A 26,783-nucleotide genomic window follows, 5' to 3' on the forward strand; every position below is an offset into this window, starting at 1 on the left:
CAAGACCCAGGAAATGTGCAACAAGGTTGTTTAAAAAAACCCCTGGCTATTCAAGTATACCCCCGACAGGTTCAAGACGCGGGACATGTGCACTATGGCGGTTGGGGAGTACCCAGAGATGCTCAGACATGTTCCGGACAGGTTCAAGACGCGAGACATGTGTAATATGGCGGTTCGAGATAGACCCCATCTACTCGAGTTTGTTCCGGACTGGTTCGTTACCCTGGACATGTGTAGTAGCACTGCTCCTCGATTGCTCAATGCTTATCGTCAGCGGAAAGCGGAGAAGGCAAGGATTAAGGAGGAGCTGCTTCCATTGGCCTGGCGTCCCGACAGAGTTATAGGCTGGTGCTTCTCGGAAGATGAAAAGGCGGACCTCGAGCTCTTGTGGGGTAAATAAACGATGAAGGAACAATGCGATGAATGTGAACGAGTACTCGACACCTATGACAGATGCTCCTGTGGACGAAGGTTCTTCAAAAAAGCTAAGCTGCTCTGCTGGCACTGCTGGCAGGAGTACATCACGTATAATGGTGGTAGCTGTCCATGTGATGCTAGTTGAGGTTTTGTTTTTCTACAAATAAAAAGACATGTCTGACAAAATGAACAAAACACTAAACTTTTCTGGAATCGAAGTACCAACCACGAACATCTTATTAAATGTAGACTTGAAAATCATGAAACCTTCCGAAGTTGATGTATACAAGATCCTAATCTCATCGATGGTCAACTTTTCAGTCCATAGCAACACGATCAAGTTCAAGCGCATCTATGTGGGATACAAGGAGTCGGATGACAAGATCACATCCCTCTGCATTCAGGCCCCAAATCAAAATAGCTATGGTATCAAAAAATATAACGAGACTGCCAAGTGGAAAGTGTGCTTTATCATCGATCTTGAAAACCCAAAGCAGACCGATTATATCAAGTGCATGCAAAAGATCAACCCCCGGATCTGTGAGCTCGCCAAGAACTACAAGCACCCCATGACCAAGCACATCTCACCCATCAAGGAGAGATCAATTCCCACCTTTTGCCAGCAGAGCACAAAGTACGAAGACGGTAAGCCAGTCAGGAAGATAACCACGCCATTCTTCAACAGGCACCGACAGCAAGTAGATCCGGCTATTTATGATGGGAAGAGGCTTCTCATGGTGGCAGTTATAACATACAGAGATGTATACCTTTCATCCAACACCATCCCAGAAAGGAGCCTCGATATTCGGCAAGCGATCATCACTGGGGCTCACGACATACCAAAACAGTTGCTGATGATCGATGTTGATGAAGGAGATTTTTCAGAAGATGAAGCTGACAACGCTGACTCTGTAGACCTCGAGTAAGAAACGATAGTCAATCAGGCGAACCTTCGGGTTTAGTTGTAGTGGATGCAAAGATTTCTATGGTTGGTATTCAGCCATAGAAACAAACATGAACGACTTTAAGGCACTGAAAAAGGAAGCGAAAGCACTAAAGGCTCGTAACTATTCAACTATGAAAAAAGCTGAACTACTCGAAGCGATCCGCAAAGCCAAGTACAAGGACGCTTCTACACAAACAGACGGTCCTTATTGCGAACCTTGTTGTACTATCGCTTGGGAGAAGAATCTTGAGCACCTTCTGGAAGATCTCGCTCAAAGGCAGCGAAATATCATACACGATACAAAAATTGCTGATCGATAGTGATACAGGTGAAGTGGTTGGCATAGCCTAGTAGAGTTTTGTGGGAGCTTATGTAGAAGCTACCTCCAACAAAACTTACACTGAGTAGGCAGGCGGTTCATCTAGATACCACTTACATGTTGCACAGATTAAATTTTTTTCATAAGCTCCTGCTTGCCCTCCTCACACCCCTTCTCGACCAGCTGCTGACTCTCCCGTTCATTAAGGGACTCTACGATCTTTCTGGTTCTTTGACGTATTTGCTCCTTGAGCAACATATACCGTTGCTTTTCCTGCATAATCAAGCTGAATTCATAATCGCTAATCATGCCATTCTCCACAGCTCTGCTAATGAGATCGACAACAGAGTTGAGTTTGGTCTCCGCCAGCATTATGATGTTTTCATGCTTTTTGCTCTTGACATCTAGCCTCTTGCCCGTGTTCCTCAGACCTGCTTGACCCAATGCCACAGCTTTGGTGATGCCCCCCATAGCCACACGCCAATACCGGATAGCATACTACCAATACCAACACCCGATGTAATGACACTTACGGCCAGCAGACCATGATCGGTGTATCGAACCCACGTGCCATGCATTTTGAACTTTTTAGTGAGCTTGTCCCGCTCTTTGATCTCGTTACGTAGGTACTGTTCAACCTCTATTTTCTTGATTCTGTACATTTGGCTTTCATAAGCCTCCGTACCATCGGGAGGTGCACTCGGTAGGCTCGGATAAAGCTTAGCAATATCTGTCATTTATTCTATGAGCAAATACATAGTAATTTCCATGAACGAAACGTTCTTATCGTGGTGATGCTCATCCGTGAGCATGAACTCCAGCCTGTCCGTTGAACTTTTAAGAGGGAGGTATATAGGAGTGTCAAAACTCCACGTCAACATGTCTCCCCATGCGTTTAGCTCTTTGGCGGGAAGCATAGCCAGTATCTTGGATTTTTTACCATCCAGTAGGCAATCATCCTCATCTAATTGAGGGCAAACAAGTCGTAACCTATGGTATACGTCAGTCCTATAGAATGAATCGTAGTCACCCTTCATATAATATTTTTTACTGGGATTGTAGGGTAGACCCAAGGGCTCTTACAGTTGTCGATGAATCACCACCGTGTACCCGTCATTGACACGGAGTCTGCAGAGTCCATTTTTCAGAACAAACAGCTTAATCTTGTCCTCTGCCTGACCGTTGACGATACTCGCTAAATCCTCGATCTTGTATAACCCATTCATTATTTCAATTCGAGTAACCCTTCGATCAGGTCCTACCTTACGGATGGTAAACTCGCAGTCTTGGTAGAGATTCAGCCATGTAGGTCGAATGCTGATCGATTTCAGAGCTATCCTAGTATCCTCAAATATCGTGGGGTTTTCTATATCTGTGACTTACAACTGTCCCATCGTTTCTTTAAAGAAACGATGATCATTTACTCGTATAACCCTAGAGCATAGTACAAGTCCAACAGAGGTGACTGGCCTCTCGGTGTAACTAACTTGGAGCATCAGGCCCTCTACGTGTCTACGACTCAGCACATTTTCGTGGCCTTCCCACAGTTAACCAAGTACCCCATTAAAGTTCCCACTAACTTGTTGAACGATCCTGTGAGTGTAAATTGGGAGGGGCAAGCCTTGGACTATTGGAACATCTAGGTGAATTTCGCTTGTCATTGCGCGACAACGGCGTTGGGGATCTCTGCCAAGCACATAAGTGGCTCTGTACCCCTCGTTCAATCCATTTTAAAATTCCACGTGTACTACCACATGAGACGTATTCTCGCGAGAATGAAGGTACCTATGCCCTACGAAGGGCATAGGTACCTTCATTCTCGAGGCTTTTCCCAGTACGAGAACCCATACTCTACCTCGAGGTATGCACAAATATACCGTGAGTATGGTGCGGATCCCAATGCTTTGTATAAATTCAAAGCCCTGGTGTCTTCGTTGACAAATGGTAGATGGTGGCCGCAGGTTAATGGGGATTAGGCCAAGTTTATCACCCCCACTAGCCAGGGCCTGACATCGAAGGGCCTGATGAAGCTTAGCGAGAGTATTCGCGTTTACGTGATCTTGCTACTAGGATCCCAAGCAAGTGCCTACTAAACTCCTCAGGCTTGTCTTGAATATCTTCCTCTTGTATAAAGCCTTCGTTATCGTATCCTGGATTTTCATCCATTTATTCAAGCCTCATAACTCTACTAATAAATGTACGGAACGAAGTTAGATTCTCACAAGGAAATCAAGACTATGTTGGCAATGAAAGGCAAGAAACAGCATGTTAAAGTCTCCCACAACCCCAGCACGATCAATCAAAAGGAAGACTTGTATATCGACATACCTAATTTGGGTAAAGATGATGTAATTTTCCCGGGCTCTCTTAAACTCCTCTTTGACTTAGAGCTTACTGGTACCAAAAATTGAAATTAAAATTCAATTTTTGATTTAAACGCAATTTGATTTAATTTTAAATTAAAAAATTCTCTTGAAAATCAGAAATTTAGAAATTGATATTACATTTTGGGATTTTTAGCTCCAAATGACCCAAAGTAATCCTTGGGTTCGTGGGAAGAAAAACGTCTGCGAAGGAGAGCGTACTTTTTTGCGAAAATATGAAGTTACTTTTTTGTTTTTTGATTTGAAAACGGAGTATAACATTTAAGTTGAAATTTTCTTTTTGTATTGAATTAAAAAAGAAAAATTGATAAGAAAATTGAAATTTGTTTTTATTTTAAAATGAAAAATGAATGTCCCTTGTCACGGATTGAAAGATTATGCCACCATAATGCACGTTCGTTTTGTTAATGAAGGTTTCCGGTCTGTATATTTATTCAAATTTGGCGCCATCTCATGATATCAAACTTTATCGTTCGAAGTTGGTAGTATGTTGTGCAAAAGGGACTCAAAACATGAAAAAATATTGTTGTTGGCTATGACTGATATTCGTTTAGTTCGAAGAAGTTTGAACGAAAGTTATAAAAAGCTGTTACTACTATAGTACGTAAAATATTCATGGTTATCTGAAGTAAAAGATGTTTTTTTTTATGTTTACTAAAAAGTACATTTAAAACCTGCTTATTTTCACCCCATACAGCCATTACAGGAATTTCTGTAAAAATGTTGTTAGAAAGATATATAGGTAATAAGTTAGTCGTGAAATATATTAGTATTATAGTAGTTATCTTGGTAGATTTTAGGATTTAGAAATCTATCTATATTTTTCTCTCGCTTAAAATTTATTTTCCGGCTGCCATAATTTCTTGTTCGCCTCTCCTTAAATAAACTTCAAAGATTTCAATAAAAAGAAAGAACTTCTTTACCTCACCTAAAAAAAGACTTGAAATTATTCGAGTCAAGAACTTAAAACAACAATCGATTAAAAAAAATTTTTTTTAAAAATTGTTAATTTAGTTGATATTTGTTTGTTATTTTAAAAAAAGTTATATACGTTCAATTTAGTTGTTTACTTCTTTTTGCGTGTCTAAGTCCAGCACGGTACCTGCTAATTTTTTAAGTTACACACTTCGTATACAAAATCGCATTTTCTTCAAATTTTGAGCAACTTTCCAAAAAGCGGACACCTCTAATTAGCGGACACTTTGTTCATGCACCAACGGTGTTCGCTAATTAGATATAATAAATAAATTTACATGTTACAGCGTCAGCGGTAATAACCGATACAATATGAAAAGGAGTTAAAGGAGTGCCGAATCGTCCATCGTGTTAAGTATGAAAGTATCGCTGATCACACACCAAATATGGATGTAAAGGAGGTTCATTTTTTCATTATCATCATCATCATCATTCTCGGCTTTAACGTCCATTTTCCATGCTAGCATGGGTTGGATGGGGTATATTAATGACCCTCTTCCAATCTGATCTAGACTGTATTAGATCTAAACTCAACTTCCTCTGTATCAAGTCTATCCTTATAACCTCCTGCCAAGTCTTTCTCAGTCTGCCTTTGGGCTTTGCCCCAGGAACTATCAAGTGTCTACACTTTCTTATCCAATTATCCCCCTCCATTCTTTCCAAGTGTCCCAGCCAATTCAATCTTCTTATTTAGATAAAATCTTTAATTGTACGGATACTTAGCTCATCTGAATCCTTTCTGTCTTTCAGACTGGCATTACACATCCACCTAACCATTCTCATATCATTCCCTTCTAAACGGTCAAGATCTTCCTGCTTCACTGCCCATGTCTCACTACATTACAACATAACACTTCTTACACAGGCCTCATACAACCTACCTTTTACCTCAATTGACAAGACTCTGCTAGTCAACAAAGGAAGTAAATCTATGAACTTTTTCCAAGCAGAACCTATCCTGCAAGTAACACTTCTTCGAACACTCCCTTCACTGCCCAACATATCCCCTAAGTAACAGAAGTTCTCAACTTTCTCTAACGAGCCAGTGCTGTACATTATTGAATCTGAAAATACTTCATTCTCTATAATCTCACCTTTGCAACGCTTGCATACAAACTGAATGTCAGCTCTTAACCTTCCACCAATACTACTGCATTTCTTATGTACCCAATGCTTGCAAGTCTGACAAAAAATTGAGTTACTACTAACCCCTTTCCTGCAAACTCCACAAGGCCATTTTCTAACTACAAGGTCACACTTGGCTGCAATGCTACTAATCATGACCTTAGACTGTGTTCACCCTTAGCCGTTTTTCTTCTAGTCCTTTCTTCCACTTCTCAAACTTTTTAACTAATTCTTTCATCGATTGCGCTATGAGAACCAAATCATCTGCATACAATAACTCCCATGGACAACCTGTTCTGAACTCCATCGACAGCACTTCTAAGACTAGAACAAACAACTAAGGACTAAGTACAGAACCCTGATGTACACCAACATTTACACTAAATTTACTAATTGAATCGTTAATCCTGACACGACTTCTAGCATTGCTGTACAAAGACTGTACCATTGTAACTAGCCACTCATCAACACCTAATTTTCTTATAGCCCACCAAATAACTTTACGTGGCACTCTATCAAAAGCTTCCTCTAAATCTACGAAGGCAAAATAGAGATTCTTTCTCTTTCCTAAATACTTTTCCTGAAGCTGTCTGAGCAAGAATATTGCATCTGTAGTGCCACGCCCTGGAACAAAATTAAATTGCATCTTATCTATATTAATTCGTTCTCTAAGTAACTTATCAATCACTCTTTCAATAACTTTCATTACTTGATCAACCAACTTCAAACCTCTATAGTTACCCCTTTCTAATGCATCAGCCTTGTCCTTGAAACAATTCACTATTACACTCGACTGCCACTCACTCGGAATAGCACCATCCTTTATAATCTGATTAGCAAGACTTGTAATAAGCTCAACTCCAATATATTCAGGTGCTTTTACCATCTCTGCAACAATACCTGACACTCCTGCAGCCTTGCCAATCTTCAATTTCCCAATAGCCTCCACTACTCATTCTGTCTTGATCTGCATGGTATTTATTAATAGTAATTAAAAATTGCCATAAATGATTTTGTAATAATATTTTAATATTGATATACGTTTTGGGGCATTAATCTTTGGTATTAGCTTTCTTGCATAATAGAAAAAGATGTTGTCAAAAAGAAAGCTGCATATCTAAAACTGTATCCAACAAATTTGCATGTTGAGAATTCATCTTTGGATTTTTCAAGAATGAGAAATATGGATTTGGATATATTGTTCTTTTTCACATTTTTTAAGGATATAAGAAATGCGTTATTGTTACATAAAAACATGGTAAATTCTGAAATATATTAAGTTTCTTCTGAAGACGTTGACGTTCCACTTGATTCACCTTGCCAAGAACGTTTTCTAACCTCTTGCAAGCGTGATTCTAGAAGTTCGTTACGTTCAGTTAATCTCTTTAATATGGTTGTAAGTTGCGAGTTTTCTTTCTCTAATTGTCTAGCTTCAGAAAACACTTTTAATTCTCTATTTCTACGCTCTTCACGTGATTTTTTAGCTGCTGAATTGTTCCTTTTTCTTTTATTCCAGTAGTCAACGTCTTTGTAAGAATCAGGAATAATATGTCCTTTCGATGATGACACAACATTCGGCACAGAGGGTAAACTTTGTGTCACATTTTCTGGGTTTTTTGTTGTAGTGGACAAGTCAGGTAATAATTTGCTGCTAGGCTCTGAATTTTGTTGGGGATTAATGTCAGAACTGTAGCAACTTTCTGGTCTGGCATGAGAATGTGTGGTGCCACTATCCTCACTGTGTGTAATTTCATTTAACATGGCAGCTTGATTGTCAGTTGGAACAATGGATGACTTTGAAGTAGAAGTTGTCACAAGATTCTTCTGTTGCTGACACTGAATTAGCTTCTTTTGATTTTGAATAAGATTTCCTAAAGTGTATAAACTTGCCAATAAATTTCCATTAGGTCTTGGATAATCATTATCCTCGATAGTCTCACATTCATTGTCATTAGAAGTCTTTTGAAAAAATTCATCCAAACTCATGTAATCATCATAAAATTTAGTTTTCTTTGATGGTGACCCAGTAGAGGTTTCTTTTGAATAAGGTTTGAGTAATTCTCGTTTTTCATCATGTCTTCCTAACAAATAGAAATTTAATATTATATATATATATATGTAGAATAAACATTATAAGAATCCTAGTTGCTCTGGTAGTCAGCGAAAACAGCAAATTAAGATATTCTGCTTACACTGTATTTCAAATATGCTTAAAATAGGGATAAATAACAAGATTTTGAATTTTTCTTACAATAATAAAGAGATTTCAATCATCAATACCATCAGAAATAAAAAGAAAAGCCTTGTTATAGGGTAGAAAGTCATCTTTACACGTAATGCATGAAAATTTTTGGGCAAAGATGCAAAAATTAGTATATATATGGAGGAGAAATCCTTTACTATGTGGAGAATTTAGAATTTTAAATTTGTAAGAGGTATTAAAACCCTGACTTAAGCTATCATCACTAAATTTGCTAACAGTCGCAGGACATAATATATAAAATAAGATAGCTATTTAGAATAAATATTTTTGTAAGTTTTATAGTGCATACTTTAAACTTTAAGCTTTTCAATCAGGAAGTTAATTCTAGCTAGATAAAACAGGTAAAAAAACTTGCTAAATTACTTTCCAAACACTTCTTCACACACAGAAGTTGTTTGCTTGTTTTCTGTATTAAATAAGGAAGTAAACAGAGTAAATTTAATAACGCTTTGACCATGGGCATTGTGAATATATCTTATATCCCCTGAAGAAATAATTAGTCTCACAGCACGAAAAATTAGTATGTATGAACTTTTCTTTTTAAATTTTTCACAAAAAAAATTTCATTTTTCTAAAGCCTTCTTAATTCATAACATTTTACTTTCTTTTTAACAATAAAAGCTGTGTAACAAAAGAAAGACTTTTTAAACAATGGTTAACTGAAACTGTGAACTCGTGTATATTAAAAGATGAATGTAACTATTTTAGAAGTTACTTCATTTACTGGCTTCTTACCTTGACTAATTGTTCCTTTTACAGAAAGAGTCTTTACAGGAGGCATTGAAATTAAAATTTTCCCACTTTAAAAATATCGATCATTTATTTTGAATACTCTTGATAAATTGCACTGATCAAAAATAATAGTACGTAGCTACATATACGTTCTGCTTTGTTTTGATCCATGGAGATATCACCTGGACCATGTGTTTACATCCAAGTCCACACGTGTATTGTACGTGAGATTACGTAATTTGATCGCTGGGACGTTTCTTTTATCACAGTGATAATTTGACCGCCGGGGACGTTTTTTTTTTTGAAAATCTCTATTCTCTATTCTTGTTCCCAGGGTCTTTTGGTCCCTGAGCCGTTATTGCGAAGCCCTCGTCGGGAAAAGGAGAGGCAACAAACTATTTTGTGCCATATAAACAAAATAAATCCTTAAAAACGTACTAAATTAACTAATTATAATATAAAAACAAATAAATGACAATGTTTTAAATAACTAAATAGTCCTTCGTAGCCAAATTTATCGAATTTTCATGGCTGTTGCCGGGTCCAGCAGCAATTTCTATTCACTGCACATGCGTTGCGCAATGGCGATAAAAGCGCTGAATGAAAACCAGTCTAAACAGTTTAACCTCCTTACACTCCACTAGATGCTGACCATTTACAGGTACAGAAAATGGTTGTTCTCTAGGCTTTTTTAAGACAATAAGTTTGCACTTCTCCGTATTCAACTTAGCCGAAGTTCATTTTGGCGAGACCACGCAGGAGTAAATACAAAGCAAACATTTTCAATTTCTGCTGCACCCTTATCGTATGTTGCGTTTAGAAAATCTCTGACACAAAGATTGTTTACAGAAATAACCTCTGTTCGTGTTGACTGACTGAGGATAATATAAAAAAGTCCTGCAATATCCCAGCTTGCAAGTCGGATAAATTTTGCTCTTCTTCTTAGCCTTTGTCAGCAGCACTAAAATAATAAGTAGAAAAAATGATTCCGCATGTGGCATTGGCTTCTGGCTTAACCTTTCACCAACAGTGTATGCCCATGAGAAGCTTAAAAATATTCTGTCAACTAGACAATCGCCTGAGATATAAATTATATTCTCATGCTGAGCGCAAAGCTAAAAGGATATATTCACACTTTTCTCTAGTATGATTTGGGAAGGGTTTGAACCCAAGAACTTTCGCACGGAAAGCTTTTTAATTAAATAATAACTGCTTACATTTTTTTAAATATAAAGATTTTTATACGAAGCAGGTCAGCAAAATCAAATTCGCATTGTGGATTTTCACGTCAGTCGTCCAACTGCCCCTCCTTTAAGCCTATTCTGTAATTTATTCAGGATGGCGACTACTCCTTGAAACTTCTGATTTTTTTTTTAATAGTTTATTTTCGAATAAAATAAAAGAAATTTTGCATGCTACTATCATCAATTTGCGCATGTGGTTCCCTAGTTATATATCACATATATCGCAGGAAAGAGAGAAATGTCCATGTCGGAGATCACACTTGAACGCTTTTGTAGCCCCCTTGTTCACTAGAATGATGACAATGCAAATCAAAGTAAATTATATGCGCTTACTGCAATTTTCAAATATTCTTAAAACATCTCTGACGTAGGGTACGATGCAATATTAATATTCAAATTATGTCTTAATTTCTTAACAGTAAACGATTCCTTAATGTACAACTCGGTGGCGCTCTTGTCCGTCGCTATTATTTAAACTTTTTTGAAACTTGGAAGAATGGTTGTGCCGCAGTTGACTTTCAACCGTTTAAGTGTTCTTTAGATCGAGTCTGTAAAGTGACGCTATGTTTTCACATGGTGTGGGGAACACACCGGAACGTCTACGTTGACAAATAAACAAACTCTCTTTTCTTGTTTAGCCCAGCGTACAACTTTTATTATTATAAAAATATAAGTATCGCACAGTATTGTAAAGATTTCGGTTATCCACGCCATGGTAGTGCGCCATAGTAGTGGTGTTTTCTCCACGTCAAGTTATCTGTAAAATACGGCCTGGGGTACAAGGTGCACGGTGGACTTGCTAGAAGTAGTAACGCTGCATTTTGTGTTTTACTACTTTCCGTTACAATCGTTCCAAAGTCCAAAGGTTCAGTGATGTAGCTAGCTGGCAACAACAACAACCCAGCAAGCAGAAAAAAACGAAAGCTGTGATGTTTCATCTACCAAGAAAAAATATTTTTAAATGTAAGCTACTGCAGTCTTGTTTTTGTTGGTATAAACTAAAGTTCCTAACAGAAGCCGAGACTTTTTTAAAATAAACTCCTTTTTGCCAGATATGCCAACTCTTCTGGATTTCCGCAAGAGATTCCTGCTTTACAAAGTACTTTTTATCTCCAGCCCAATTAACAACGACAGATAAACTCCCAATTGTTTTGTAATTTGTGGTATTGTTATTTACGTTTTCCTCAACCCCTTAATTAGAAAAACCTAAAATTGTATCCAAACCTGTTCAAAATACCAATCTATCTCCATAAAGCAACATTTCGATTTATCACTGATTTATGTGGACAGCATAAATCAAAGTCAAAATTTTGCTGAAACCAATTGTGTTTACAACCATGTAAAATAAAAGTAATTATGTGTGTACTGTGTCGCCTCTTAACTGTAAGCCTGGACACCCATTTACTTTAAGAACAAACACTACTAACGGTCACAAAAAACACAATATTGGAGGGCAATGTTATTTCTTTTGCCAAGAAGATGCAGTATGTACTATAAAGATTGCCGTATAATATAATGTAGTTATATTTTCAAAACCTATAGCTAAGCTCTCAACAGTAAGAAGAAGGGTGTAACCTTAGCAGTCAGGGAAAAAACGCTAGACACAGGATCTCTCAGTCATGGTGTTGACTGCAGCAAAATGCAGCCCCTAAGGGGCATGCAATAGCAAGATTCATCAGGTTTGAAGTGAAAGTTTTTCAATGTTCTATTCCTTTAAATATTTGTGAGAATTAAGTGAAACGATTTTTTCAATACTTTGTTTTGCACATGCAATCAAGGAATTTAAATCATGCTTTACAGTAATTTGTGTAGTAATCATGTCTAAACAATATTGCATAGATATATAGATAGATATGCATATTTTACATGGCTAGTCTCACAAATATCGAGGGATATACCCTGTCTATTATTTCCAGGAGGGGCCATGGCTTAGATGGAGAGTCCTAGAGTATTTAATGCTTATTTTGAGCTATGCATACCCATACCCAACCGGCAACATCAAACGGCGCACTCAGTGTGTCATCTTCCCAATTTCCCTCACATGGCTTGGGTTAACCCAGGGCTATGGTAACATTCACTTGCTCATGTTGAATCACCGTCAAGAGGAATCGAACCCGGTCTCCCGCACAGAGTACGAGAGCTATAACCACTAATCTACGGCGCCATAACATTGTAGCAACAAAATTTTATGGTTTCATGACACTCATGTCTAGAGAAACGCGAGATCCCATGCCTAAGCCATTTTCAAATTTTGTTGCATGTGTGCTTTCACTTGAGTGTCATGAAACCATAAAATTTTGTTGCTACAATGCTACTAAGTCATTGAGGCATTAACGATGAAATTGAAAGGAGCAGTTGCAAATTTGCTCCCATTTTACACAAACATTACTGAAGCAGTATAGTGACTAACACTTAAAAAAGCCAGGCACACCATTAGCTGGGTGGAACAAATATCTGGTATTGACCATCATAATGGCACTTTACTGAAAGAAAGGACATTTTTTGTATTAAGATATGTCACCTTGTTCCTTGGACCTATATCATAATACTACTTGTATCCTAGAATCAAGGCTAAATATTGTGGCTTTGTCACAGGGTGTTGCTGTTGCTGAAAAGAGAGGGCAAGTGGCTATCATCATCATCATTCTCGGCATAACGTCCTTTTTCAATGCTAGCATGGGCTGGATGGGGTATATTAATGACCCTCTTCCAATCTGATCTAGACTTTGTTAGATCTAAACTCAACTTCCTCTGTATCAAGTCTGTCCTTATAACCTCATGCCAAGTCTTTCTCAGTCTGCCTTTGGGCTTTGCCCCAGGAACTATCAAGTCTCTACACTTTCTTACCCAATTATCCTCCTCCATTCTTTCCAAGTGCCCCAGCCTATTCAATTTTCTTATCTGGATAACATTTTTAATTCTACGGTTACTTAGCCTGGTTCTTAGCTCATCTGAACTCTTTCTGTCTCTCAGACTGGCGTTACACATCCACCTAACCATTCTCATATCATTCCTTTCTAAACAGTCAAGATCTTCCTGCTTCACTGCCCATGTCTCACTACTGTACAACATACCACTTCTTACACAGGCCTCATACAACCTACCTTTTAACCCAATTGACAAGACTCTGCTAGTCAACAAAGGAAGTAACTCTCTGAACTTTTTCCAAGCAGAACTTATCCTGCAAGTAACACTTCTTCCAACACCCCCTTCACTGCCCTACAGAAGTAACAGAAGTTCTTAACTATCTCTAACGAGCCACTGTTGTACATCATTTAAACTGGAAATACTTCATTCTCTATAATCTCACCTTTGCAACTCTTACATACGAACTGAATCTCAGCTCTTAACCTTCCACCAATACTACTGCATTTCTTATGTAACCAATGGTTGCAGGTCTGACAAAAAATTGAGTTACCACCAACCCCTTTCCAGCAAACTCTACAAGGCCACTTTCCAACCACAAGGTCACACTTGGCTGCAATGCTACTAATCATGACTTTAGACTTTGCTGTGTTCACCCTTAGCCCTTTCTCTTCTAGTCCTTTCTTCCACTTCTCAAACTTTTTAACTAATTCTTTCATCGACTGCGCTATGAGAACCAAATCATCTGCATACAATAACTCCCATGGACAACCTGTTCTGAACTCCATCGACAGCGCTTCTAAGACTAGAACAAACAACAAAGGACTAAGTACAGAACCTTGATGTATACCAACATTTACACTAAATTCATCACTAAGTGAATCGTTGATCCTGACACGACTTCTAGCATTGCTATACATAGACTAAGCTAGGCTAATTAAAATTAGGAAAGTCACTGCGATTTAAAAGGCCAAAAAGGAAAAAAAAAATTTTTAATGTTTGGTGAGAGTATAAACATGGTGTATAACTGAGTAAAAGCCTGTGCTTATGCAACTATCCAGGCCACAAAATTTCAGCTGATCAGAAATCATACCTCCCCTTGAGATAAATATTAAGAACTATATAACAAAAAACATTAGGGATGATTATAATATTAACAACTATTTCAGTGTTGGCAGTTTTTTGCTTAATAAATTTGTTTTTTGCGCTATACAAACAATATAACAAGGTATTTTTACTCCTAAATATTGTGGTGTGCATCTACGCCTTAGCACTGGATGTCACTTTTACCTGTAGAGTCACAAAGATAACAATTATGTGTCTGTTTACACCTGTTAGACTCCCAAATTTAAATTTAATATTTTTTGATTTTGTTCAGGCATCAATTGATGCTTCTTCTTATGTTTCTTAAAAGGAAGTTTCAAGAGAAAAACGTATGTGTAGAACTTTACAGGGAGAAAGTTTCATGAGGAAAAAAAAACACGAAATTTTAGGGATTTACTTTCGCGAATAAGTGATTAAATCTTTTGAGTTCAACTTGACAAGTGAATTTTAGGTGGGACAATCTTTTGCGATTTTTGTTTAAATATTTTGTAATTGTGACAAATGAAACAATTTTTTTTTCCTATAAGAAAATTATTTCATTAGAAAAAATATCAAAAGCCAATGATATTGATTTAGACTGATATAATACTTGTGTAGTTGAAATAAAAATACACAAAACAACATAAAATTTGAGGAGTTTTTTTATTTAACTTTTGCAAATCTGCATGTCAGTCTTTTTGCTGGTACTTTCGCGAAAATGGCCGAAAAATGCTTCTTCCCTGGAAAATTTTCTCCCTGTAAAGTAGTAGAAGCTAAAATTATGCTACAATCTGTAAGGGAAAACTGCTGCACTGAACCTCCACCCACCTCTCTCTCATCTCTTGCACTGCTGTTACAAAGGTGTCTGGGGGAATATGGTAATCTTTTGGAATATTCCAAAAATTAATTATATTCTGTTTATTTTCCCCTTCAGATTTTATTTATATAAGACAAAAAAAATTCATTTTGATTATTCCCAATGTTTGAGAGATATGAATAATCAGTTTGATATCTTCATGTTATAAAAAATACTTTTTTTTAGTTACCCAGTCCATTGGGCGTCATGTACGTAATATATCAACAAGCAGTAGAAGAAATAAAAGAATTACAACGCATTACTCCATTGTTTCACGGGAAACAGATCCAAGATGGGCTGGTAATTTTTTTTATCTTTATAGGCGTCGTTTAAAATGTATGTTCAACATGAGGGAAAGGATGTGTACATTGCTTTTCTGAATATAAAAATTATTTTTTTAACAACCGTTATGTGTGTAAAAATAATAATCGTCTCATCTTTACATTACTTCTTGCTCATTTTGTTGTTTACCTTATGATAAAAAAATGATGCCAGGAAAGAATAGACTTATATTAAAATGTCATAATACATCATCATCATTTTCGGCTTAACGTCCGTTTTCCATGCTAGCATGGGTTGGACGAGGTATATTAATCCTCTTCCAATCTGATCTAGACTGTGTTAGATCTAAACTCAACTTCCTCTGTATCAAGTCTGTCCTTATAACCTCCTGCCAAGTCTTTCTCGGTCTGCCTCTGGGCTTTGCGAATACGAAAAAAATAAAAGCCAGATTACACAAGAGAAAGAAAACTCACCCAGTTAATATTCCCAAAGATTTATAGAAACTATGCCTTTTGGTGAGGAATGTGGTAGGTTATTTGCATGCTCTTCAAGAACCAAAGATACACAATGTTAACCTAAACAACTAGAACCATAAAAAAATTAATTTTCCTATTTTGGATATGCTTTGTGTAGTAATTGTACATACTACTTTCTGTGTATTCTCGAAAAAGCCCAAAAAACATGATACCGAAATTCCATTTTTTAACAATGATTTTAATTGGATGGCTCAATAGAAGACATACCTGGATAGAGAGATAGGACTAAATAAATAATTATATGAAACATAACATCCATTTTTGATATTATTATATGACCTTAAATTTTCAAAATCACATCCTCATCGCACATTTAAAATGTCTTTTTTATGATTTGTAATGGATCCATAATATCATTACCATCACCAGATGCACTCTGTAGCCTTTGAAGTAAAGCAATGCAGACACGACAAGGGTTAACTCAGGGGATGGCTAACTAAAGGGATGGGGTTTAAAGAGAAAAAGATGAATTATGGTAATACAGTTATTATGCACAAAGCATTAATCCCAAAATTGAAACAGGAGCCTGCCCTCTCCCGATTATTACATTCTTTCTTTGGTTAATTAAAGAATAAAAATAGGACAGGTAAAGTCATTCTGTAAATTAGGAAGTCATTCAATTTTTAAGTCCAGGGACCGAGTAGAAACCATTGAAACTGTTCTCAAATTTTATAGTTTATTTGCAGTCTCAACTAGGACCTTAACATAGAATTTATTGATACTGCAACAAAATAATTGAAAAGTGTAATCTTGGAATTGTATCAGGTGTCTGTCTAATCTTATGTACTTTATGAATTACAAGTAAGAAAGTTTTTTATTTCTTTTATTTCTTAAGGTGTTGATATGGAGCGCGTTGCTGATGAAACAGATGTTGTGATTGTTGGTGGTGGACCAGCTGGAATGTGTTCTGCTATCAAATTAAAACAGCTTGCACAAGAACATGGTGTGGATCTTAGAGTATGTGTTGTTGAAAAGGCTTCAGAAATTGGTAATTATGTATTGTGCAATTAATTAGGGATACCTATTTTGTTTGTCTTCGCAGTAGTGAAAAGCTGTTTCTGCAGGTTATTATTAGCTGTGTTACAGATACAAGAAATATGACATACATATCCACAGGCTACCTACTAGTGTCCATAATAATAGCTGTATTTTGTCTATTTGTTAGCCAAATCCAGACCATGCTAAACCACACACGAAATCTTCCAATTACAAAAAACAAATACAATATATTTTGTTAAATTTTTTGTGACAAACAAATAGTTTCTACGATAACAGCTGTATTTCGTTTGTTCACAGTGGATGCACTGCAGAGTAATTCCATTTTTTGCAATTTTTTTATTTCCAGGAGCGCACACTTTATCAGGAGCTTGCATTGAAATAAGTGCTTTAGAAGAACTGTTACCTGATTGGAAGGATAGAAATGTAATTTTTTTTATCACTAATGTAGGCTTTATAATTATAAATGGAGTAGGACATTTTCAAGAATATGAGGCTCTTTTTGGCTGAATTGTGGACATTGACATGCAGTGTTAAGTTTTTATCATTTATGAAATTACTTCAAGTTTTGGTGAAAAACAGATTTTGTGTTGTCTTTAAACAAAGATAAAATTTTAATATTTTAAAAAAAACCATAAACTGTGTGCGTTTGTTAAAAAATTATCATTTCTTGAAAATCTGCGAAATATTAAATTCCTAACAACGAAAACTCATATATACATTTAAAAGAGTAACTTACTTGTACCCAGAAAGCGAGAAGCGATCATCAAAAATGCAATGTTTGATTTTCAATAATACCTGTTATTAAATTATCAATGCTTTGTCAACGCTCTGATAGATTTTGTAAATATCTATTTTTTTTTTCTAATTCTTATTTATATGGAAAGATAGTTTAGTTTAAAATATTCTATAATTAGATCCAGATTTTCACAAATAAAAGCTTAACAATGTTAATTTTTTATCACAATTCTGTAAGAAAGATATTTTTTAATTTCTTTCCTACGCAGTCTTGTAAAGTAAAATAGTGCCCATCATCTGAGAACTAGACTAAACTAAAAATTGAGTGAGTTATGACAAAATCATTTTTTTTTCACAAATTTTCAATGTCCACAATGAAGCCTCATATTTTTGATCATGTCCAGTATGGTGAAAAAAATCCATTTTAATTTGTTCTATCTATAGGCGCCACTTAATACACCAGTAACAAAAGATAAAATGGGATACCTCACAGAAAATAAATACATCTCATTACCTGTTTTTAAAGGTAGGTAGACTTGATCATCTTTGGTGAGCCGGTTCTGTATCACTAGCTTTGGAATATTTTGTTTGTGTTGATAGGTTTGCCCATGTATAACCATGGAAATTATTTGGTTAGACTTGGTCACTTTGTGAAGTGGCTGGGAGAACAAGCCGAAGAACTTGAAGTTGAAGTTTATCCAGGTATTGCAGCCAGTGAGGTGTGTATATGGTGTTTTTCGTATAAAGTTGATTGCAAAAGTTTGTTGTTATTGCATGGAAAATTCTAGGTTTCTACGACATAGAACTTTAGACACACATGGATAACATGTTTGACCAGCTAATGTACCTAAATTCTTTAAGGACACGAATTCTTCTGAACCTGTTTTCGTTGAAGTACCTGAACTTAAATGTTATTTTAATTGATATTTTAAAAAACTTCTTTTTTTTTTTTTTTACTTTTTACTTACTACATTTGCAGTATTTGATGTGCATAAAAGATGCAATGAATTTTAAGATTTGCAGAAGTATATAAAAAAATGTTTGGTTGATCATTGGTTTTGTGATGTGCCTAAAACAATTTTTTTCGTAGCAAATTTGATATATGTTTGATCTGTATATGTTTTTTTCTTCTTATATTTATTAGGTTTTATATCATGAAGATGGTAGTGTAAAAGGCATTGCAACAGCAGATGTTGGAATAAGCAAAGATGGCTCCCCAAAGGTTTGTGTTTGCTCACAATCTTAACATATACTCCTTGGACAGTACGAGACACAAGGAGAGGAATGACGTTATAATTAATAATATCAATGAATCTCACATTATTTTATGAGAATTTTGTTTAAACTATACATAACAACATTCTGTATTTTCTTAATTTTCCTGTTTATAAATATTTTTATCATCCTTATTATTTTGTTGTTGCTGTTGTTATTGTTGTTGTTTCTGTTATTATTATTTTAGTTTTGTCTGATGCAACTAAAAAGTTAAATTTTCATGCACTTCAGCCCTCCCAAACATATTTAGCACTATTCATTTAAATTATGAATAGGAAAAGCGATATGTTAATTTGCAACCCTACTATTAAATATTTTTTACAATCCTTATTTTTTTTAATTCCTAATTAATAATTAATTCCTTTTCATTCTTAATTTATTGGAGTTTTAACTCCAATAAATTAGGAATGTTGTCACAGAGTAAATGAAGAAATACATTTCTTGTTACAAAATAAATATTTTTAACATTAGGTAAAAAATATCCTGATATATTCTTAGCACGGTTAAGATCCTGGTGCAAAAATTAAGCAGCCTAATTCAAATGACAGAACAACTAGAATTTGTAGGGATAAATATTTCAAATGAAACTTTAGAGAAGACATTTTACATCAATGCTAGAATACAAGTTTATTTGAGTTATCAAAGAATAAAATTTAAGATGAGCATATTCTTAGGATATTTTCGCTTTTTGTCTAATTATGTATTATATTCATATAAAAAAGACTTGTATCGTGTTAAAAGCCAAAAATTTTTCTAATGTCTTCTTTAATGGTTAGTCTGTGACTGTGTGCCCAGGGCTTCTGTTACATTGATTTCATTTGTTTTTTCATACACGCTATTGCTTTCTATCTAGGATACGTTTGAACGTGGAATGGAATTGCATGCCAAAGTCACCATATTTGCTGAAGGTTGCCATGGACACTTGGCGAAGCAATTGTTTCAACGTTTCAACTTACGAGAAAATTCTTGTCAACAAACATACGGCATTGGTTTGAAAGAGGTAAATAATGTTTAAAACGTTCAAATGTTATCAAAAATATGATTGAAAAAACTACCACATTATTATTCAATTTATCCCATAATGCGCCTATATAATGGAAAAAAGTCATGTGAAGTCATTGTTTGCGGGTATTAAACCAAACACGTTGTATAAGGATATTCAAGATAAAGCACCGCACAAAAATGCTGCAAACGTCTAAATGTCATTCTTCACCCCCACCTTGTTTTCATTTTTAAAACTAGGTTGTGTTAATCAATTAATAATACTAGCGTTAAAAAAAATCCACTGGTTTGGCCCTTCATTATATATCGCATTTCATATGTCCGTAGCATAGTTATACAATATCGCAGAGGGAGATAACATTTTGCGCAGAGACAGACAAAATAGGGGAACAAATATGTAGAGACGGTTAACATATGAAATCAATCGACGACAAGAAAAGTGTTGTGCAACGGACACACGAAATAGCGTGTAATTTAAAGACGGACGGCCCCAGTATATTCTATAATAGGTATAGGTATAGGTGTGATAAGGAAGATGTAGAAACATCTGATATTTAACTTTAATATTTTCGAATTCTTAGGGAATGTTTCTTCTTTTAGTTGTGGGAGATTGATCCAAGCAAACACGAGCCAGGGCTTGTTGTTCATACCGCAGGATGGCCTTTGGTATGTATTTTTTTTAAGTTTTAACAGAACTTTTTAAAAAAAATAATTCTTAACAACAAAAATCCTTTCTTGTATCGAAAAATAAACAGCTTCAAGAAATACTACACGTAGTTTGAGTAACTAAGTAAAGTTGTGTGACGTCATTTTGTATTTTGTTTAGCCACGTGACACATATGGCGGTTCGTTCTTGTATCACCTGGATGAAGGCCCATTAGTCTCCTGTGGCTTTGTGGTAAGGAAGCGCCATTTTTTGATTAGTGATTAATACTCTACTCGAACAAGCGCTCGTGCCAGCATAAGCATTAAATAAGTGTCTTGACTTGTCGTCCGCAATGCTTGTGGGGATTGTCAGGCTATCTGACATTTTTCGCAAAGTTTACTCTTAGCGTGTGCTTTTAAACCCCGGTAATAAAATAAGAGCAGGGTCGCGAGTCAGATATTTGTGATCGATGTAGTACGACTAAACTTTATAGATTAGTTTAATAACTTTAACTTTCTTATCCTGTTCTTTTAATGCATATGAAACTATGTTATATAAAGATGTGTTGTATTTTATACATCATTTTTTTCACGATCACATTAGGACATTTTTTGTAATAAATCTTAAATAGATGACGTAAGCACCAAATCTTATGTAACATAACAAAAAAGGTTTCCATGCAAATCATATTTATAAAGCGAGTCAAAGGTGTGACCTTGTAAAATATAGGGGAATCACCCCATGTTTTGTAATGTAATTTGCGATGTAAAAGTTTGGCGAGGTCATGAAGAAGTAAACGTTCAGAGAGCTTATGTTATGAAACTTAATTATTCCATGGAGATTCCTTATAACACTGCGTTGAAAGAAATACGAAGTGAGTTGTGATCACACGACTAAAAATATCAACATCGTGTGCTCCAGACAGTGTAACTTGAAGCCAAATTTTTAGGCATAACATTTTTAATACTTCAATCAATACTTCGAGTGAAGCCATTTCGATAGCATTATTTTTTTCTGATTTGAAAATTATTATATAAAATATATTTTTAAGAGTCTAGGCTATTATGCTACTTTAAAATTTAATTTTTTTCAACCGAATTTTTTAATAGCTGAGAGTCTCATATAGGACAGTCCGTGATTTGCGTCGAGAGAAAATTTTTGACATTTTATTGTCTAAAATGACCGCAAACGGTTTTTGACGTCACTTCTTCGTAACTACGGGCTAAAGATTTTAAGTAATTATTGTGTTTTCTGTCTCGCCTGTGCGCAAACATTTTAAATTGACTGATGAAAAAAGCAAAAATTTAATAAAAGAATAAAACAACGTATAGTGCAGTCAGACATGAATAATACTAAGTATGCTTCCTTAACGGGTAAAAATTATCGATATGCAATGAACAAATTTTTGAGCTGACTTCGTCAATTAAGGCCCGTTTCCACTCAGGAAAATTTTCCTCGGAAAAGAAATATTTCCGAATAGCACATTTGCAGTATAACAAAACAGAGGTGGTTCTTTTTTGCCGCTGGAAAACTCGGAACAAAAATAAAAGTTGAAAATTTTCAACTTTTTTCTTTACGGCGGAAAAAATATTTTCAACCAATCAAATTGACTTAAATTGGACAAAAATGGTAGCTGAAATTGCTAGGTGTAGAGTAAACAAACAACAAAATGGCAAACAGCACTAGTAGTGAAGAAACAAGTTATTTGTGGAGCATTGAAGCGACAACAGAGAATTTGTAACATTGGACAACCAAGAACATCGCAGATACGTGTGCAATATCCTGTTCGGTTACATCTTCCCTTCCATCACCTGTATCTTGTTTTCAACAACGCTTTTCTGGCATTATAAGTCCTGGCATTGTTTCTGACATTGCAAGTCCTTCAGTTCCAAGTGCCCAAGAGAATGCTGATGACTCAGAACAGCAGCAAGATCTTGCTGATAAATCTACTTGAGAAGAAGAACGTAGAGAACTCTCTGTGCATGAAAGGTTAGTAAACCTAATGCCAGAGTACTCGTGCATATGAAAAGTATACTCAACAGAATACAAAGACAGAAAAATAAGGTCCTGGGAGTAAATTTCAAAAAGATTGGGAGACATTAATGGTAAGCTAACGTAGCTACTAGCTACCTTTTTTGCTTAGTTTATACAAAACTAAAAAATATTTTTCAGTTGTAGCTGTCTAGCTATACATGTATTTTCAAATTTCCACGAATTAATGATATTTCTTAATTTTTTCGTGGGTTTTATTTTTACAAATAGTAGCTATATCTTAAGAAATTTATTTTATTTAAGTGGAATATCTGAAAAAGGAATGGGAGTAGTTGCGTGACAACTATCGGAAGTGCCTTCGACGAAGAGAGAAGATGACAGGTTCAGGGGCAGGCAACAAAAAGCTGCCCACTTGCAATTTTTTTGCTGAGCTGGATTTGTCGAAAGACGTTTCACTGCTTCCAAAAACTGCATCAAATGTACCCATACTTATTGAAAGTCAAACTGTTGACGATGATTTGCAGGAGAACGTTGAGCCATTAAGAAGAAAATCTGCCAAAAGAAAAGCAGATTTACAAATGAGTGTTGATGCTTTGTTAATAAAAGCATTAAGTGATGACAACAATAAGGAAGTTGCTCCTTTAAAAGCGGAAAATGATTCTGAAACTTCGTTTTTACTTAGTTTAGTACATACTTTGAAGGAGTTATCGAACCGAAAACAACAATATGCGGACATGAAGATAAGTGAACTGTTTTATAACTTAACAGAGGAAGAATAAGTTACATCATATACAATATGTATAGACTTATTATGTATATATTACAAAGTTATCACATATCTAAAGAAAAATATTGCCCCCCAGGTTACCCTGATGTAGAGGCGACAAATAGTATAACACCTGGAGAATGGTGAAGTGAAACAAAAGATTGTAATGGCTTATTACCTATCGCTAACCAAGGTTCTAATAATTTTAGTAGGTCGGCAGCACAGATACCAGATCAATTTTGCACATACTTTAATTCTCAGGCTGGTTCATTAAGTTGGCAATGGGATATAGTAAATACAACAGGGTAACCTGGGGGGCAATAACTAGCCGATTCGTGTTTCATTAAATAATTCTGGAGAGCCACCACAGCTTTTGTTATTTTCACAACAGTCTCTATTTTTCTTAAAGCGCATATTCCAAAACAATTCTCTCTAACCCTCCGTGCTCGAGAAAAGCGGTAGTTACATATTCTTTTTTTGCTATTAAGATTGCTTCTAGCATATGGTTTCATCATAAATCGCTTGAGGGGAAATGCTTCATTGCACACAAAAACATATGGGAAATTCTCTTGAGTTCCACGAAGTATTCGAATTATGCCCAACGTTTGATCGTTTATTGCGGTTCCAAGGTCACTATAAAAAAAAACTCCTCCATTGCTATTCCGTCCTGACTGACCTACGTCCACTAGCGTAAATTCGTAAGTGGAATTACATACAGCTAACAGATCTATGCTGTGATGCCTTTTATAATTAAAAAAAGTAGAGCCAGATGATGCAGGTGCTTGTATCATAACGTGTTTACCATCAATTGCATCTACGCAGTTTGGAAAGTTCCATAATTCTTCAAACTTTTGGGATAATTTTTTTCCACTCTTCACTCGTTGTAGGACATTTCAAGTAGCTTTCTCTCAATATTATCGTCCAAAAAGCTTCGCACGTTTTTGCAACTATGCGAGCAATTGATGTCGGATTTACGCAATAACTACATGCAATGGATACTTGGGAATCACCAGTCACTAGATAGCGTAATGTTAAACAAGGTATTTCTGACGGACTAATTGCCTCCCTGTGCAATGAACATTTCGTAATAATTGGAGCAATCAGGTGCAACAAATGCTCCAACCGAGTTGGTGACATGCGAAATTGTTTAAAAAAGTACTCATGGTCAAACAATTTCATTTCTTGAATGAGCACATAATATTCACCTTTAAAAGTACGTAAAATATTTTACAAACCCAAACATCGCTTGCTTTGACTTGCTCTAGATAATCTTCTTCGCAGCAAAATTAGTGAAAGCAAGCGTATATTTATTGCAGCCATTTTTATTTTTGATTTCGTTTTCTGATTTTCCCGCGTTGTGGAAATGCGGGTAGAAAAAATTCCGTGGAAATTTTCCCTGTCCACGGAAAATTTCCCACAGTGGAAACGGGCCTTTAGACTATAAGACACGAATGCATCAAATAGATAAAAATAGATGCCTGTTGGGAAGTCAGCTAGTCTTTTCAATTGTGAATACTCCGTCTAACGTGAAAATAAAGGCTAGAACAGCCAAGGTTACTGAGTAGTATTCTGATATATTGAGACGATATTATGCAACATCTCATCCAATGCCCGAAACTTGAAATTACCCTTTTTTTGATTACATATAGGTTGGTCTTGACTACAGCAATCCCTATCTTAGTCCTTTTCAAGAGTTTCAGGTGAGTGAATTTAGAACTCCTGTTGACAGACAAGAATTATCAAGGCAAAAACCCATATAATAAAAAACTCTTTTTGAGACTTAAGAGAAGGCTGTTCTTTGAAATTGTGTCTTGTGAAATCATAAAAAACGTGCTTTCTTGATTATATTAGCTCCCGGTGTGTTAACCCCACATTCACTCTATCTTTCGGATTTAAAAAGCCCTTAAAGGACCCGATAGGTTAATAAATGATTGCCATGGGGTAGAAATTATTTTTGTTTAAATTTATTATAACAGAAATGGAAAACGCATCCGTCCATTCGTACTTATTTCGAAGGCGGTACTCGGATCGCATATGGAGCACGTGCACTAAACGAAGGCGGTTTTCAGGTATTGCTTTTATTTATTACTGTTTTCATAGGAGTCTGATGTTTTTAATGTAAAATTTATTTTATTTGAAGTCCTTACCCAAATTATCATTCCCTGGTGGTTGCGTGATTGGCTGCAGTGCTGGCTTTATGAATGTCGCCAAAATTAAAGGAACGCACGGTGCTATGAAGAGCGGAACACTAGCCGCTGAGGCGGTGTTCGAAGCCATCACAGATGAACAAAATCTTGAAAAAACAACAGGTATGTACAAGATAAATCCGTTAAGTGTTTCCACTGTGGACGACGGACAGTAAAAGCAAAAATATTTGACATTTATCAGTGGAAACAAGATTTCAAGTACATAAATTGTCTTGTTTTTCATTTGTTCATCAAAGTTTATTTCTGTTCAGGCCTGGTACCAAGTAGTTATGACTCAAAATTCAAAGAAAGTTGGTTGCACAAGGAATTATATAGTGCCCGAAACATACGTCCGTCGTTCAACAATCCGTTTAAAATTTTTGGTACAATGATCTACACTGGACTCTTTTATTGGCTTGGTGGCGGCCGTGAACCTTGGACACTAAAGCATCACGGTAATGATGCCGAACATTTAAAGCCTGCAGCCGAGTGCTCGTCCATTGAGTATCCAAAACCTGACGGAAAATTAACTTTTGATCTGTTATCGTCTGTGTCTTTAAGTGGTACGAACCACGACCATGATCAACCGGCGCATTTGACTTTGAAAAATGACGATATACCAAAGGAAAGAAACTTAGCAGTATTTGATGGGCCAGAACAACGGTTTTGTCCGGCCGGTGTATATGAATATGTAGATGATGAAGAGGAAGGGGGGCGTCGTCTGCAAATTAATGCTCAAAATTGTGTACATTGTAAAACATGCGATATAAAAGACCCAAGCCAGAATATTAATTGGGTTGTACCAGAAAGTGGAGGCGGCCCTGCATACAACGGCATGTAAACAATTAGTAGGAAGACATTTTTGTGTATAAACTTTTTTCATGGTGTGTTATTTTAATATAAAGTTTATTTCTTATTGCTATATTTTTTAGTTGAAGAAAAATTATAATCAGATATGATCCTAATATTGTACGTAGTTTGTTCTGGTGAAATTCTAACCAATGGGAATGTGTAATAATAATATTAAATGGTTATCAGATAAAAAAAATTCCGGATTACATCGATTCCTAATGTTTCCGAATTTTTTTAATTTTTTTTTTTGCAGCGACGATTACCCGACACATTTTACATTCACCTGTTCGCATTTATTCATCA

The 26,783-nt window shown here is 35.8% G+C and overlaps 3 protein-coding genes across 3 annotated transcripts; 2 read left to right on the plus strand and 1 right to left on the minus strand.

The window, feature by feature from the left end:
* Window positions 1-7,354: 7,354 nt before the first annotated feature.
* LOC130655096 (thyrotroph embryonic factor-like) lies at window positions 7,355-9,375 on the minus strand. The gene is made up of 2 exons (XM_057457796.1): window positions 9,165-9,375; window positions 7,355-8,247 (listed from the first exon to the last, which is right to left on the minus strand). Exons 1-2 carry the CDS (start codon window positions 9,208-9,210, stop codon window positions 7,442-7,444), a joined length of 852 nt encoding a protein of 283 aa, XP_057313779.1. The 5' UTR covers window positions 9,211-9,375; the 3' UTR covers window positions 7,355-7,441.
* Window positions 9,376-11,207: 1,832 nt separating this feature from the next.
* Window positions 11,208-26,692, plus strand: LOC130653684 (electron transfer flavoprotein-ubiquinone oxidoreductase, mitochondrial-like). The gene is made up of 14 exons (XM_057456201.1): window positions 11,208-11,368; window positions 15,396-15,509; window positions 16,863-17,015; window positions 17,373-17,449; window positions 18,206-18,287; window positions 18,362-18,480; window positions 18,906-18,983; window positions 19,890-20,036; window positions 20,639-20,704; window positions 20,865-20,936; window positions 25,092-25,142; window positions 25,419-25,511; window positions 25,583-25,751; window positions 25,901-26,692. The coding sequence occupies exons 1-14, from the start codon at window positions 11,335-11,337 to the stop codon at window positions 26,467-26,469; spliced, it is 1,824 nt and encodes a 607-aa protein (XP_057312184.1). The 5' UTR covers window positions 11,208-11,334; the 3' UTR covers window positions 26,470-26,692.
* On the plus strand, window positions 20,943-25,142 carry LOC130653685 (uncharacterized). The gene is made up of 2 exons (XM_057456202.1): window positions 20,943-22,789; window positions 22,980-25,142. The coding sequence occupies exon 2, from the start codon at window positions 23,051-23,053 to the stop codon at window positions 23,453-23,455; it is 405 nt and encodes a 134-aa protein (XP_057312185.1). The 5' UTR covers window positions 20,943-22,789; window positions 22,980-23,050; the 3' UTR covers window positions 23,456-25,142.
* Window positions 26,693-26,783: the final 91 nt, after the last annotated feature.

This window comes from Hydractinia symbiolongicarpus, chromosome 8, assembly GCF_029227915.1.
Source record: "Hydractinia symbiolongicarpus strain clone_291-10 chromosome 8, HSymV2.1, whole genome shotgun sequence".
NCBI classification, from domain to species: Eukaryota; Metazoa; Cnidaria; class Hydrozoa; order Anthoathecata; family Hydractiniidae; genus Hydractinia; species Hydractinia symbiolongicarpus.

What these genes read in the sequence shown, in the direction of transcription:
- LOC130655096 (XM_057457796.1), bottom strand. Translation starts at nt 9,210, where the DNA reads ATGCCTCCTGTAAAGACTCTTTCTGTAAAAGGAACAATTAGTCAAG. An exon ending in AAAAGGAACAATTAGTCAAG is followed by an intron (nt 8,248 to 9,164) that starts GTAAGAAGCCAG and finishes TCTATTTGTTAG; the next exon opens with GAAGACATGATGAAAAACGA.
- LOC130653684 (XM_057456201.1), top strand. Translation starts at nt 11,335, where the DNA reads ATGTTTCATCTACCAAGAAAAAATATTTTTAAAT. An exon ending in AACAGATCCAAGATGGGCTG is followed by an intron (nt 15,510 to 16,862) that starts GTAATTTTTTTT and finishes TTATTTCTTAAG; the next exon opens with GTGTTGATATGGAGCGCGTT. An exon ending in AAATCTTGAAAAAACAACAG is followed by an intron (nt 25,752 to 25,900) that starts GTATGTACAAGA and finishes ATTTCTGTTCAG; the next exon opens with GCCTGGTACCAAGTAGTTAT.
- LOC130653685 (XM_057456202.1), top strand. Translation starts at nt 23,051, where the DNA reads ATGACAGGTTCAGGGGCAGGCAACAAAAAGCTGCCCACTTGCAATTTT.